This window comes from Lissotriton helveticus, chromosome 10 (assembly GCF_964261635.1).
Source record: "Lissotriton helveticus chromosome 10, aLisHel1.1, whole genome shotgun sequence".
NCBI lineage: Eukaryota > Metazoa > Chordata > Amphibia > Caudata > Salamandridae > Lissotriton > Lissotriton helveticus.
In genome coordinates this window covers 1,137,415,139-1,137,432,236 of record NC_136071.1, presented here as the reverse complement: position 1 = coordinate 1,137,432,236, position 17,098 = coordinate 1,137,415,139, and the positions used below count along the sequence as shown (strand labels likewise).

At 45.2% G+C, this 17,098-nt stretch overlaps 1 protein-coding gene across 1 annotated transcript in view; it reads left to right on the top strand.

The window, feature by feature from the left end:
- TGFBR2 (transforming growth factor beta receptor 2) overlaps positions 1–17,098 on the top strand; it is a 202,491-nt gene that overhangs the window by 177,816 nt on the left and 7,577 nt on the right. The window contains exon 12 of the mRNA XM_078663940.1: positions 16,026–16,153. Coding sequence (XP_078520066.1) covers positions 16,026–16,153 — 128 coding nt within the window. The remainder of the gene's footprint in view (positions 1–16,025; positions 16,154–17,098) is intronic.

The window sequence follows — 17,098 nt, the reverse complement described above, 5'->3', positions numbered from 1 at the left end:
ATTACCGAACAAGATAATCTCCGTCTTTCCCGATTGCCTCTGTATGCCCTGTTTTACCTGCACAAAGTCCTCCATGTATCACCTGGAGACATTTGTGCAGGAAAAATGGAGCTGTGCGTCCAATCACACGTGGCGCTGATCTCGGAGCTCAAAAGCAGCCACGAACCCAGAGTGCACCTGATTGTAGATTAATGGAGGAGCTCTGATTGAGCCCTCTGGTGTTTAAAGTAATTATACCATAGCTGGAACATACCATATCAACAGAAGGAAGGACGAAAGGTTGAGGGGGACCTGAGTGGATCTAAAAGTATGTCATTGAGTGTGTGCCCTCATCCGTCAGGAAGGCTCGCTGATCCCTGAAACCATCTTATGAACAACATTTGTGAAACCAAACATAAGTACATTATGGTCAATCACGAGGAGAGCATCCTATATTTGCATAAATAGAGAAATATATCTATGACTTGTTCCCAACACAATACAATAAGTGGGCGAATCATTACCTTGCCTGTAACTATGGATTCTTCATAACCCCAGCACTTTGGGCTTGATTCACAAAAACTTTGCTATGAGTAGGTCTGACTTACTCTTGTACTACTCCTTGCCTTTCCTGAAGTCCAGGAGTCTGACACAATTACTCCTGGCTTTAGTCATGGAATTCAATAGAAAGCACTAGAAGAGTAGGAAACAGGACAATGTTTGTAAATCAGTTCTTCTGTCTCCTCTACGGAATACAAATATTAGTGAACAGAGTATTTTACATGTGAAACACATTTCATTGTTTTGGCCAGGCTTAAACTCTCAACCAGCTACACATGTTGGTTTGGGGTCTTGCCTCGTTCGAAATGCACCACGGTCCACGTGTTGAAAATGAATGGTGAAACACATCACCTGTGGGGGGTAGAAATGAAATTCAGTGAAAAATTATTTCCATTCGATCTATGAACGCTATGTTCTCACTCTTGCGTGCAAACTGCACACTAGTCATTCACCCTAACTGTAAGTTGCAGAATAATTGCAGGGACACACACGCACACATATATGTGAACCCCTCTTCTCACCATTGTTTCTCTCGTCCCTCTTCAATGATTTTTCTGTCGATTTTCATTAAGGGCGGGCGGAGAATTCCGCTCCGGCAGCGGAGTGTGCGGAGATTTGCCTACTCTGCGTTCCGTGGAGTATAGGGCAAAACTCCCACTCCACAGCAGAGCGGAGTTGGCCAGCCCCCACCTCCAGCCCCCCCTAAAAAAATGTACAAATTAATGTAAAAAGCAATACAAACACACTTACCTGTAGTGTGGCGTCCCCGCGCTGCCCTCCTCCTCCTCGCCGACTTCGGACGTACATCTTGCGAGAACTGCGCATGTGCGCACCGACTGACAATATAACAACGTAAAGCACCACAAGTAGGAGTAATGTGCTATACAACTTCAGAGTAACCCAATAAGAATGCAGATACCTATTTTCAGTTCTCCATTTTAGTAAGGAAGTGTGTTGGTTGGATAGTGACGATCTCGCATCAGCCAGTGGTCTATCAATGATGTCATGGATCTTAATCAGAAAATGGGCCCCTTTTTCCCAGTTGGGGTATATTGGTCTGTAGTGGACCCCTCACCCTCCTGGCCCTAATGCAGCTTCACCTACTGACCTAAAGGTAGATCCGCCTCTGTGGCCATTCCGTACTACAGCAGAAGGTCTTGAACCATTTGTCCCCTCCCCCTAAACACTTCCTACAGCCTGTTATTGTTTGAGCATTGCATTGTTTTGTTTCTCCACAGATAGCCTTGTGCTAAAGCAATGCAGTACACACACACACACCTGAAATACACCTCTTCATAGAATTGATGACTGTAGCATCAGCACACCTCACCCTTCTGATGTTACTCTCCCAAAAGAAAAGAGTGATCCCAACTGTACATCTTCAGCTGGTAGACCCCCCATCCAAACTTCCCTCCAACCCCTAGGTGAATGGTGGCTGAGACCTGTGATGCAGGACATGTGTTTATGTATGTTGCATTCTGAGATGTCAAGCTGTTGGGGTTCACCCAAGGCCATCTCAAATAACCAGTATTGTGCTGGTGCTATTGCAATTTGTTGATATTAAAATGTATCAACAGTGTTACAACTTGTCAACAGGAAACTGTACAGCATTTTATGTTAATAACATATTGCACCATTTAACAATGCCAGTGATATTTTAATAAATATCACTTTGCCCAAAACCGGTTTTTAACACTAACAAATTGAAACACTGTGGAATAAATCTGTTAAGTGATGTGGCCAGTACTGCTGACGAATGCCATTACCACCAAACAAATGGTTCACTGCCCAATTCTTATTTTTCTTTGAATTCTGATACTTGTAGCTTTGCATCTCTCATCGTAAATCAAAAAGCTGAAATGTAACACAGTCAAAACGTGGAGGAAATGAATTTAGCTACACATTGTGTCTGATATTTGAATCAGCATACTGTTGAAGACTTCTAAACTAAGCAGAGACATGACGATGTATATGCTACCCAGAATAAATTGAAGACAAGAGGGAATGTATTAAATAATTTGGGGCCTGATGTATTAATCTCTGTTTGTAACCCCAAATGAGCAAATTTCACACCAACTGATTTGCAAACTAGGATGCAGTTTGCAAGCTAATTTAGGTACAAATAGGTCACATCGCACACTGCGTTTTCGCTGATCTTCACTACTTGTGACGCACAGCGATTAACTTTGAGCTTAGCGAGAATGGCCTATGAGAGGCAGTTGACCGCCATGCCTAGAGATAGGTGCTGCTTTGTAAAGATCATTTTCCTGGGAAGACATCAGGGAGAGAATGCAGCCTGCTTCTCAGGAGGCCTCTTAACATAATTCAGAATGGTAAACGGTCAGGGGCAGCTTTCCCTTTGCAAATAAAACTCCAACCCAAATCAGGTATCAGTAGCTGGTCAATTACCTACAACCGCATTTACAGCAACAAGCCATTGATACATGTGATTGCAATTCACCACCAAGAGGAGACGCCCCTTTCACTTTACCCTCCTAACCACAATGAAGAGGAGACGCCCCTTTCACATGCCACCTACACACAATCCGGGCTCGAGTCGGGGTACCACGCGGGTGGACGGAGGTCCCACACTTATTTTACTGGGAGCTCGATAGCTGGAGCAAATAGAACCACACATTTACTCTTTGGCCTCTCTGGGGCGAGATCAGAGCCCATTCAGAGCGCTGCTCATGCGCTGGCTTCTCTAATGCAATCGCATCAAAGGGGTGCGCGAGGGGAGGCAATGAGTCTGATGGTGCAAGCCACCTTTCGTGACGTCACTTCCTGTCGTGACATCAGCGTCCCCCCGCTTCATTTTTTAGGACTTATGCCCTGCCCACAATCAAGAGGAGCCGCCCCTTTCACATGCCCTCTTAACCCCTTCCATGCTCATGACGGAACGGTTCCGTCATCAGCGTCGGTGCTCCGGTGCTGATGACGGAACATTTCCGTCATGAGTCAATGTGATTTATGACCCTTCAGCACTGCAGCGAAATTCGCGCAGCACTGAAGAGGTTAACCACAATCAGGAGAAGACGCCCCTTTCACATGCCCTCCTAACCACAATCAGGAGAAGACGCCCCTTTCACATGCCCTCCTAACCACAATCAAGAGGAGGCGCCCCTTTCACATGTTCTCTTAACCACAATCAAGAGGAGACGCCCCATTCACATGCCCTCCTAACCACAATCAGGAGAAGACGCCCCTTTCCCGTGCCCTCCTAACCACAATCAAGAGGAGATGCCCCTTTCACATGCCCTCCTAACCACAATCAAGAGGAGATGCCCCTTTTACATGCCCTCCTAACCACAATCAAGAGGAGACGCCCCTTTCACATGCCCTCATAACCACAATAAAGAGGAGACACCCCTTTTACATGCCCTCCTACCCATAATCAAGAAGAGACGCCCCTTTCCCATGCCCTCCTACCCACAATCAGGAGAAGACGCTCCTTTCACATGCTCTTCTACCCACAATCAGGAGAAGACGCCCCTTTCACATGTCCTTCTAACCACAATCAAGAGGAGACGCCCCTTTCACATGCCCTCTTAACCACAATCAGGAGAAGACGCCCCTTTCACATTCCCTCTTAACCACAATCAAGAGGAGTCGCCCCTTTCACATGCCCTCTTAACCACAATCTGGAGAAGACGCCCCTTTCACATGCCCTCTTAACCACAATCAAGAGGAGTCGCCCCTTTCACATGCCCTCTTAACTACAATCAAGAGGAGACACCCCTTTCACATGCCCTCCTACCCTTAATCAAGAAGAGACGCCCCTTTCACATGCCCTCCTACCCACAATCAGGAGAAGACGCCCCTTTCACATGCCCTCCTACCCACAATCAGGAGAAGACGGCCCTTTCACATGCCCTCTTAACCACAATCAAGAGGAGTCGCCCCTTTCACATGCCCTCTTAACTACAATCAAGAGGAGACACCCCTTTCACATGCCCTCCTACCCTTAATCAAGAAGAGACGCCCCTTTCACATGCCCTCCTACCCACAATCAGGAGAAGACGCCCCTTTCACATGCCCTCCTACCCACAATCAGGAGAAGACGCCCCTTTCACATGCCCTCCAAACCACAATCAAGAGGAGACGCCACTTTCACATGCCCTCTTAACTACAATCAAGTGGAGATGCCCCTTTCACACACCTTCCTAACTACAATCAAGAGGAGACGCCCCTTTCACATGCCCTCCTACCCACAATAAAGAGGAGACGCCCCTTTCACATGCTCTCTTAACCACAATCAAGAGGAGATGCCCCTTTCACATGCCCTCCTAACCACAATCAAAGAGACGCCCCTTTCACATGCCCTCTCAAACAATCAAGAGGAGACGCCCCTTTCACATGCCCTCTTAACTACAATCAAGAGGAGACGCCCCTTTCACATGCCCTCCCAAACACAATCAAGAGGAGACACCCCTTTCACATGCCCCCCTACCCACAATCAGGAGAAGATGCCCCTTTCACATGCCCTCCTACCCACAATCAAGAGGAGACGCCCCTTTCACATGCCCTCCCAAACACAATCAAGAGGAGACGCCCCTTTCACATGTCCTCCTACCCGCAATCAGGAGAAGACGCCCCTTTCACATGCCCTCCTACCCACAATCAAGAGGAGACGCCCCTTTCATATGCCCACCTATCCAAAATCAAGAGGAGACGCCCCTTTCACATGCCCTCCTATCCACAATCAAGAGGAGACTCCCCTTTCACATGCCCTCCTACCGACAATCAAAAGAAGCCCCTTTCACATGCCCTCCTAACCACAATCAAGAGGAGGCGCCCCTTTCCCGTGCCCTGCTACCCACAATCAAGAGGAGACGCCCCTTTCACATGCCCTCCTACCGACAATCAAGAGGAGAAGCCCCTTTCACATGCCCTCCTAACCACAATCAAGAGGAGACGCCCCTTTCACATGCCCTCCTAACTTGAATCAAGAGGAGACGCCCCTTTCACATGCAGTGGCGGCTCCTCTATGGGGGCGTTTGGGCTCCGCCCCCCTGCTTTCTCGCAGTGCAAGAAGGCAGAAAAAAATTGTAGTTATTACTGTAATAGCTACCATTTGTTTCTGCCTTCTCGCACGGTGAGAAAGGAGAAGTTCCTGGTTGAGAGTGGGCGGTGTTACTCGAGGGCAGGGGGGAGTGGCTTGCCCGCTGTTGTTAATACTGTCTGTTTGGGCAGCCTGAGGCCGCCCAAACAGACAGTATTAACAACAGTGGGCAAGCCACTCCCCCCTGCCCTCGAGTAACACCGCCCACTCTCCCTGTTCTCTCTGTATGCTGCAGCATACAGAGAGAAAATGACGCGGGTGCGGCCGCAGCCGCACCAATCACAACGCTGCCATTGCAGCGTAGTGATTGGTGGAGGGGAGGGAGGCTGCCTTCCTGAGGACAAGCGCTGCAGCCAGGAATTCAAAAACTGGACGGAGGGAGTTGGGAGTCTCGGGAAGGTTAGTTTTACTTTATTTTATATTTTTGTTCCCATTATACCCCTCCCGCCTCCCCCTCCCATCCCCTCCGCGGCGCGATGACCCCATACCCACGCCACACCCCTTGTAATGCTTGCCGCGACCGCTGCCTTTAAAGGTACATTAATTCATGGCTAATTTATGTTAGTGATGACATAGTAAAAAGACTAGCAGGAAGGGGAAAGGGGGGCATAAAAATACTATAGGAAGGAATGACCACCCATAGTGCAAGCTTCAATCACACAGAAATGAATATTACGGGCCGCTGCGCTGCATCTCGACCTATTTACGTACAATACAGAAAGTATTTTATCCGCATATGTTACTTGGTTACAGATCAGTAATAACGCTGGGAGCCAGATTCCATCACCCATACTTTTTGATTTCACTCAAATGATACATAATATTCTTAACTATAGAGGCTTTCTGATTTCCAAAACTTCAGCGGAATAATTACTTTCATTACTGGTCCTGGGACACCGGCATCATAAAAGTATTAAAAGGGTCGGCACAACCTGAGTTCAACCTTAAAAATCTTTTCGAAAGTTTTTTGTTTAAAATATGCGATGTTGGGCCTGCTCCAAAAACATTCAACTGACAGTAGTGATGCGTGTTGTGACAAGTATTCTCCCAACAACCAACCGTTGTTCTGTTTGATGTCCTGTGTGTTGTTGTTGTGTTTGTGTTCTGCGTTACTATTGTGTTCTGTGTAATTTCCTGTGTATTACGGTTGTGCTCTGTGTAAGGTCCTGTGTGTTACTGTTGTGTTCTGTGTGATATCCTGTGTGTTACTGTTTCGGACTTTTACGCCCCCACTACTTACAAATCCCACCAGCCGCCACTGTTCACATGCCCTCTCAGTCACAATCAAGAGCAGACGCCCCTTTCACATGCCCTCTCAAACACAATCAAGAGGAGAAGCCCCTTTCACAAGCCCTCCTAACTGCAATTCAGAAGGATTCACAAAACCCCTTTTGCAAGCCTGAAAAGCGATTCCACTCGTCAAACAATGTTATTTTGGAAATCGCAGAGTTTGAGCCTTCATCAGGTCTTTAATTGAAAGCAGAAGGATGCTAGGTTCACGAGTAAACGAGAAATTTGCATGCTTTGCGGTTTTGTAGTAGTGCTAATATCATTGCCTCATTTGAAGGCTATCATCACCCACACACTTACAGCTAGATTCATCATTGGCCGTTTTGCGAGTCCTTAATAGCGATTATTAAGGAATCGCTATTAAGGACTTGCAAAACGGGATTCATGTAGAAATCGCAAATAAAATTGCGATTCCTACAGCTTCCTTATTTGCGATTAGCAAATTGCTAATCGCAAATAAGGAATAACTCCCCATTCATTCCTATGGGCCTAGGCCCATAGGAATGAATGGGGAGTTATTCCTTATTTGCGATTAGCAATTTGCTAATCGCAAATAAGGATGTGATTTCAAGGGTGCAGGGGTGTCCAAAGGACACCCTGTAGCACCCCTGAAATGCAAATGTACACATGTGTTGCGCACACACATGTCCAAAGGACGTGTGTGTGTGTAACATGCAACTTAGGAAAAAGCACTGAAGTGCATTTTTCTAAGTTTTCGCTATTTACCACAAAGTTACAATTCGTGGTAAATAACGGCCAAAAATTGCGAATTCGCAAAATAAAAATGGTTAATGAGTTGCAGAGATTCCTTAAATGCAATTCCTCGCAAATATACGATTTCGCAATTAGCGATTTTTGCATTTGGGATGATGAATCCCAAATGCAAAAATTGCACTCGCAAAGGGACAGATTCTCAGAATCTGGCCCTTTGCAAGCCGATTTGACAATGATGAATCTAGCTGTTAGGTCTGTAAAATATGAGAAAAATTGTAGAATTTAGGGCATCCCACTTTATGCAAACCAGCTCTAAGCAGCCCCGAGGATTCATGGAGCTGCCCTTACAATGCCATTCTCAGGTGTAGAAGTCGCCCCGAATGCTGACAATTGAGAAAATCTTTTTCAGACTCACGTCTGTAAAAGTGTTTTGCCTGTAAACCCGATCTGGAATCGGATAGCGGCTGGGAAGTCTGTGCGGCATTTCTGTGACTCGTGACGGCACTGTCTGGGGATTCACCCTTCCTTGTAACAGGAGGAGCTGGCAGACACTCTGTACACTTTGAAGAATTCTCTTTTATGCCTTAGTTCACAATGTTAAACCCGTTTTGTGTTTGCTTTCCACCTCTTCCTGTTTAGTTAATGTAGTGTGACGCCCTCTCTTCACTTTAGTTTGCCCGTGAACCTGAGAGCTGCTAAACTAAATAAACAAACTGTGCAGTGTTATTCATTAAATTTAGAACACAATCCCAATGAATCACAGCCCATGTAACCACTTTTTTTTATTTTTTTGTCGAAAATATCAAAGGTAGTTTACATTTAAAAAAACGAAATCCAGGACTTTATTTACAAAAATAAAAACAAAATAAGATGAAGCCTTGGTGAGCTCATCTCATTGGACAATGTAAGATCTCTGTGCATTATTAGCAGCACATTCTAGCGGTTAGCTATGTCACTCCCATATCACTGCTGCTTTTCTTGCTTCTTATGCCGAGCTTTCCAAAGAGGGTACAGAAGGGCTGGATTCACCACACATTTTCAGGGTAGCTTAATAAGCTAAATTTACATGTAATCTAGTTATCAATCATTACTTTATCAGAATGCATCCTTAAAGTAAAATAAAACATGCCTTTAGTTACAGAAAAGGTTTTAGTGCAACCTGATCGAACTGATGCTTGGGGCACACAATGGTGATGGACCATGGTGACAGAGAATGGGCTGTACCAGTCAAGTGTATGTAAAGCAAGTGTTAACTGCTGCCCATAATGCTGATGTTTTGATTAGGTTGCTTTGTTAATAAGGAAAGCTATGTGAACCTCTCAACAATGTTTTTATGGGCATGTGGGGAGGAGTTATTTGGCCCAATAGCTACTCTATACAGTAGCTATTGTGTGATTAGTTGTTTTGATTGTTAAACCATGGTATACACACAGATTTCAGCAGCTCACACAACCTCCTGAGCTAGCTGCCCGTAGGAAATCTGCCTTTTCTGTGTGGTCACCCCAGATTGTTCACATTTTTCTCGACCCTATGATTTTGGTCACTTTAGAACTCTGTGGATTTTACCCCTGCTGACCAATGGGTCTGTGTTCCCTCTTTAAACACGATTGACTTGGCTTTTACTAATTGGTATACTTAATTTGCCAATAAGTCCCTAGTAGATGGTGTAGAAAGGGTACCCAGGACCTGGAAGTTAAGTCTCACTAGTAGAATGCAACACCTATTGTGCCATCCACTGCAGTGGTAAAGCAAACATGACATAAGGCCTACCCTGTGTAGCTTGACTGCTGCAGTGGTAATCCCGCAATGTAACCCACCAAAACAACCTTTTTTGACCGGTAAAAACCTCCCTTTAAAATATTAGGAAGTCACCCCTATGTAATCTGTTTGGCCCACAAGGTATGGTGCATCGTATTTTAAAGGGGGGCATATAGAAAATGAATAATACCATGTCCCTACGGTGACAAGGTCCAAAAAGCTATTTTAACTGTTGCAGACCTAACTGTCCTTTGGACAAATTCAGAGTTCAGGTTAAAATACCAATACTGCTAACTCAGAAAAAAGGGACCAGCTATAAAAATAATTGAACAACTTTTAAAATAGTTTTTAAAACCCAATTCAATAGTGAAGCCAGATGTTTCATAAATATTAAGGAAAAGTAACTTTTATACAGTTACCTTTTCCCTGCCGATGCTCCGGGAGGCTAATTTGCATTAGCTCTCCAACAGTAGCACAATCAGTGATTAGCTTCGAATTGCTGTGAAAGAGGTGTGAAATGCCACAAAGAGTAAACAGTAGGCTGACCTGAATGTGAGGAGATGACTCCTCTGAATTCAACAAAAGATGCAGTGTGGGGGCTGTGAATCTCCTTTTGACAGCACAGTGTCATTTCAAATCATGCTGACGGGTCTGTTGAGCCACATGTAATAATTGGGGTGCATTTAAAAGATAGAGAACAGGATGCCAAGACAATTCTTATTAAACCCCTGTCGGGTTGCTGAAAGACCTTGTTTTGTCCTGCCAGATTTCTGTCTCTAGGTTTGTTGCTGGTCCAGGTCCCGCTTCAATCTGGATTTTAGTGTGGATGGGGGGAGATACTAGGATTACCATAATAAACTTCCCACTCGCACCAACAGCCTTAGAGCCGAAGTTTAGTTTGGATTTTTCCTGACACAGTGTGTTTTGGACATGATTACAGTAAGGCAAATAGGAATAACTGCAAAAATCAATAGGTTGGGGCCTGCTAGCTTTCACCACTGGTTAGGGAGGGGTCAGGAGTCACCCCCACGAACTAGCTAATGGCAGGCATAAATGCGGCATACCAAGGCACTTTCTTCAGAACACTTTCTGGACCTGCAGAAGATCAGAAGAGGACTGGACCTTCTGGCTGTAACCTTAGATGATCTCCGAAGGACTGAGCTTGCTTCCTCTTGTAGCCAGGAAAAAGAAGCCGACTCCAAGGGTTAGTTGGCTAACCTCCTCTGTGGATATAGGGAGACAACATCCTGCAAGAAGCCTTTTCCTGGAATTACCCAGATGGCCAGTGGCAACTGGACATGCACTAAACCCTCTGTTGGCCTCTGTCTCTGCCTGATACCCTGGGAGCCTTTAAACACCTCACCTGACGGGCCCTATAAGTGTACTTTGGTTGGTTGGGACTTAAGCAACTTAGTCAGACGGTAAAATATTTGACCAGGGCAAACCTCGTAGGTGTATCCGACCCGTACTCCATCATGGTCGGCCTCAAATTGTGCCTACATCTTAGTATACCGTGACCATTCATTATCACTGTAGCTTTGTGATTTTTTACTCCATTTCTAATTTGAAATTTGAAATCGATTTCTGTTGTATTCTTAGTAGCTTGTTGCCATTTTTGTGTCTTTTTGTTTATTAATTTATACTTGTCTAATTTAGTTAGGGATTTAGATTTTTATGCATTAGGACTATTACTGTTTTGGTACTGCATAAATACTTTATACATAGCCCTAAGTTTAGCATGTCTTCCCTGTGCCATAGCTACCAGAGGGTTTAAGTTGAGCTCAGGTCAATTTAGTGACTGGGAGGGCTCACCCTGACAAGGTAGTGATTATTCCCTAAGGTGCCCAGCGCACGCCACCCATGTTCCAAATTCCTACACTCACCAACTGTTACATGTGAAAGACATTAATGGCAAATTAGACATATAGTCACAGAATATACAGTCCTTGCACCACATACATGGAACACAAGTTGTTGAGAAATTATTTTTTTCAGGAGAATGTATGGATGAAAAAATACAGCAGAAACAACAGGTTGTGTACACAGACACACTGCTGTCTCCATGTTGGATTGCATGGTAACAAGTGGAAGATTTTTAAGACTTGGTCTAGCTCATGGATGCTATGGACCTCACCTGTTATTTTGTGTTGTGTTCATGGCTTAGTAAAGTAGCTTATTGGGAAGCTATTCCCAGGCTTTCTTACTATATCTCTATATGAGGACCACTGCAACCCTACTCCAATTTAGGAAAGAGTTGAAGATGCACCTCTTTAAAGAACACTACATCACAAAGCAGAAACTGTTCACTGCTCTAGAACCCAACCACTTCTACTGCTCTGGAACCCAACCAATTCTTTATTGTATCCTTGCCTTTGACCCTGTTCAGCACTCCGCTTCCTTTTGTCTAGGTTCACGCTATAGAAATATATCATATATAAATAGCTGGTTTAACTTCTTAGCAAGTTTGTCGATGAAGCAGTGTGATTCTGATGTCAACTTCAGAGCTCTTGAAGTGCAGCAGATTAGAACAAGTGAAAAAGTGACTCAAAGGAATGTCAAGAAGGAAGTTAGATGTGTGGTATGCAGTGTTGCGTGTCCTGTAATATAACAACAATGACCGCAGATTGTTCATACATCTGCTAGGTTAATTAGTTGTTTTTTTGGTCCTGATGTCAGTCACTGTTCATTAACATATGTCGTCCTCAAGTATTTAATGAACATTGTTTACAAAATGCTGTACAGTGTCCAGCCCCTGGATCTAAAGTTCGGTGAAGTAATTTCCTGAGGTATTACATCCAGGTTGAAAGGGTGTGAGATGACACCGCCTCTGTGTGGCAGGGATATGAGGCTACAGTTGTTACTAATGTTGACTAGCAAACAACATCTAAACATTATGGGCCCGATGTAGGACACCAAATACCGGTCGGTAACAGCAGATTTCGGCCGTTACCGACCGGTATTTGCTTTTTGAGATGTAGGGGGCCCAAATTTTAACAAATCGGTAAATTTACCAATTCAGTAACTTTAGATGTAGGTGGCACTTAAAATAGTGCCACAGGCCCTTAAGAATTCGTTATTTACCATGAAATACTATTTCATGGCAAATAACGAATTCCTGTGTACATGCACATCTGTGCATGTACACCTGTGCCATGTGGCACATATACATGCCCTAAGGGCATGTGTGTGTGTCACATGGCACACAAGCCAGAATCAGGGGTGCAAGAGGGTGTCAAAGTGACACCCTTTCCCCCTTGACAATTTGGTAATTTTACCGAATCGGTATTTACCGATTCGGTAATCGACATTGATTCCTATGGGCCTCAAGGCCCATAGGAATCAATGGCAATTACCGAATCGGTAAATACCGAATCCTACCGATTCTGTATTTTTTACCGAATTTTTACCTACATTGGATTTACCGATTCATAAATAACGAATCGGTAAAATTCGGTATTTATGAATCGGTAAATCCAATTTACCTACATCTAGCCCCAAGGGCCCGATGTAGGACACCAAATACCGGTCGGTAACGGCTGATTTCGGCTGTTACCGACCGGTATTTGCTTTTTGAGATGTAGGGGGCCCAAATTTTAACGAATCAGTAAATTTACCGATTCGGTAAAATACCGAATGGTAAATTTACCGAATCGGTACATCTAGATGTAGGTGGCACCTAAAATAGTGCCACAGGCCCTTAAGAATTCGTTATTTACCATGAAATACTATTTCATGGTAAATAACGAATTCCTGTGTACATGCACATCTGTGCCATGTGGCACACATACATGCCCTAAGGGCATGTATGTGTGTCACATGGCAAACAAGCCAGAATCAGGGGTGCAACAGGGTGTCAAAGTGACACCCTGTCCCCCTTGACATTTCGGTAATTTTACCGAATCGGTATTTACCGATTCGGTAATTGACATTGATTCCTATGGGCCTCAAGGCCCATAGGAATCAATGGCAATTACCGAATCGGTAAATATCGATTCGGTAAATACCGAATCCTACCGATTCGGTTTTTTTTTTCCGAATTTTTACCTAGATTGGATTTACCGATTCATAAATACCGAATCGGTAAAATTCGGTATTTATGAATCGGTAAATCCAATTTACCTGCATCTAGCCCTATATGTATTGGAAAGCCTCGCCTTTCAGAATTGTCATTCCTTTAGCTCTTTGGAGAAAGTCAGGGGTGGAGGAAGGAAAGGGAAATACGAGTCTGTCTTAAATCAACATCATTGTTTAGAAACAGTAATGAGGGTACGCTAACAATTCAGAAAATGACTGAAAATGTTTGTCTCACAAACCCTAAATCAATAAACATGTCACATATAAGAAGCAATCCCCTCCATCAACTCCACGCTTTATTTCTTTTTCCTCGCCTTTTTCTAAGGCCATTTCAGCCGAGAAAGAAGCATCAATCACTTCTGTTCTTCCTGCATTGTAAAAAACACACAATGAGTGAAATCAAGCAGAGAGTGATCTACTTTATATGTCTCCTGTACAGAGTTGTACCAATACTAAGAGTGGACTTTGGGTCAGCCCATTTCTTATCATTGGGTGGCTTTCTATCAATCTTATTTGCTTGCTTCCTGTTAAATGGCTTTTCTTTCTCTTCTTGTTGTTGACCCTTCCCGGGAGCATAAACTCTTTACCATCCTTTTGATTGGATGACTTGTATCCTTCCACTGCTTTTATTTATAGACCTATGTTTTCTTTTGCTTTCTTTCTCCTCTGGAGTGCATGTGTTTTCTCTCTCTCCATCTTCTCTCTGTGTTGCTTCCCCTTTGAGATGCCCATCTCCACACAGTGGAGAAGTGTGGCTCAATGGTTAGAGCAGCAGACCCTGATGCACAGTCTAGCCTGGGACCAGGGTTCAATTCCCCGCCTCGGCGGGTCTTGGGCTAAAAAATTCCACGGACCTGATAATTTTCGCCTCGGTGCCTATTCCAATCATGGAGTCCAACTCTGGGCAATAACTTGCTTAATCTCCAAAACGGCCCCCACAACGCTAAGGATGCCTGGCCTCCACCTTGGGGGTACCCAGGAGTGGACACCTCACAGGGAAAGCCAGGATGGGTTCCACAGCGGTATTCGTACAAGCGCCTTGAGACCCTTGCGGGTGAGTAGTGTGCTATACAAGTATCAATTTACATTTACATTACACACACTCTCTGTGTTGCCCGCCAAACCCCTGCTCACCCACTGCATCCCCCACATGTCCCCTTCTTGGTCATGTTTTTTAATAACCCTCAGCTCACCCCTTGGACTTGCTCTTCCCCCTACCTGCTCACTGCCATTTCTCAGAAGCTTTGACTTGCTGTTCTATTCCTCTCACTCCTCTGCTGTTCCCTGGACTTATGTGTCCCTTTTAGTTCTTTTCCTTTTTTTCCCCCTGTGAGTACAGCCAGACTGCTGCAACTTGCTATAGGGGTTGCTTGTTTTTTTACTAGATGTGCTATTGCGCGCCTTTTTTGTTTATTTAAGTCATCACTCCAAAATGGGAATCCACCATCCTGGAGCTGTAAATAAAAAACAAATGCCTGCCACATGATTTATCCACACATCATCATGCGGGTGACAAACGTCACAATGGCAGCTAAGTGGAGGGGCATGTGCGTGCATTTATCATCACGCTGGAGCCTTCTAGCGTCACAATGCATACGGGCGCAAGCGTGATGATGCAAGTTTACGTGTACATCATTTACACCAGTTGCGGGCCATAATAAAGATTTGGAGGGGCGGGTGGAGGGGGTACATGGGAGCACGGTAGGGGGTGCGTGCAGTGGGTTAATAATAAAAAACAAATTTAAAATAAAAACGTACCTGGAGCTACCTCCCACGTCGCACTCGGCATAGTCCCTCCTGGTCCCAGCAAGCACTGGGGCCATGTCACGGACTGCCTGCAATACCCGCACTGCTCTCGCAGGAGAGCAGCGCAGGGATTGGTCCGAGCGGCAGGAAAGACGCCCTGCTCAGACCAGGGTGTCTGTGGGGTTTTTCCAGTCCGTCTGCTCAATGCAGCTGGGCTGGAGAAAACCTAAGTGAGCATGTGTGTTTTGGTCAGCCTGAGACGGCCAGCCAAAACACATATGCACACTTAGCGAGTGGAATACACATCCCACTCCTCCTCCCAATGCCCCGCCTATCCCTTTGCAAGCTGGCTCAGGGCGGAAAATGAAAAATAAAATGATGACATTGTTTTATTTTTCATTTACTGGCTCTGAGCCAGGCAGTGGGGCAATGCTCCTCCGCCATTGTGGAGGAGCCGCCACTAATTTACATGTATTTACCTATTTTTCCAATTCTGTTGACCATAGGCAATAAACCTTAACAATGACTTGCACTCCCAGCTTATCTTTGTCCCGTAGAGTTCCTTTGTGTCTGGTTTACATTGCGCACTATCTTGTAAGGAACCAAGGTTCGTGGCTGTGGACAGGAGTATTGTGCTTTCGGGTTTGATAGGCTTTTGCAGGTGGTAGATTAGATTTTCTCTAATAAAATGTGACAAACTTCCAGAAGGAACATGACTAAGGGTGAAAAAGATGTCTCTCAAGCAGATGTAAACATGTGTTCATTTTCTATGTCCTGTGCCCTGTTTTATATATGTGAACCACATGCATTTACTGTTCTGTGTTTGTTTACTCTCTGGCAGAAGTGAAAGACTACGAGCCTCCATTTGGATCCAAAGTGCGGGAGCATCCTTGTGTGGAGAGCATGAAGGACAACGTGCTGAGGGACCGGGGACGACCCGAGATTCCCAACCCCTGGCTCAGCCACCAGGTGAGACCTTCCTGCCTGTGACGTTCACGTGTAGTGCGCGGAGAGTGTTTCCTAGTAACCAAAACCATTTTCATGCTTATTTAAAATATTATTAAAATTAAGTATGCACTGGGTTTGGTACAGTTTACCAGAAGGAGATTATGGCATAGGAACAGGCTTTGCTGGTCTGGTCCAGGCTTGTCAGAAGTTATAACCAGGCCTGTGGCCAAAGCAATGTGGGGATCCTCTGGACGAATAGATGGCATCTGGCACCATCTAGTGATATGCCCAGGTAAGCAGCCTTATTATCATGGACCTCTATGGTCTGATCCCAGTCTCCTCCCACCGGCATCCAATTCAGTCATCTGGAATGAGGGAGAAGGCTGGCAGTGAACAAGAGGAACATTTGTCATATTTGTCATTTCTCAACTTCCCTTCCCTCACTGTCCAAGGCGATATCATCAGGCCGGAAGGAAGGCTGGTGTCAAGGGAGCTGGTGGTGGGGAGGCCGGTTATCCTTTACTCCGCTCTCTCGCCCTTGTAGCCTACCTTCTTATGGGTCCTCTGGTCCATTGTCGCTCAATGAGTTATGACCAGACCAGGGATAAAAGCACAGGGAGTGTACCGGACTACCACTGGTTGAGTTGGGAAGGAACCAACCACGGCCCGTGCAGGTAAGAGCGGGGGCAGTGGGGCCGGGTGGGGGGATTTCGACAGATAGCGACGAGGGAAAATTGAATAAAGAATGAATTTCCCCTCATTGTCGGTCGAAATCCCCACCCAATCTGCCCCACCGCTCTTACCCGCACAGGCCGCGGCTGAAGGGATCACCCCTTTGTTTGCCCTGCTCCCTACTAGTCCCTTGATAATGCAGTCCTACACTCTTCCTTCCTCCCTATTGAGAGTTAGACAGTGATGTGCCAGAGAATCCACATAGGATTTGATGCCGGCGGAGACTACTTAATA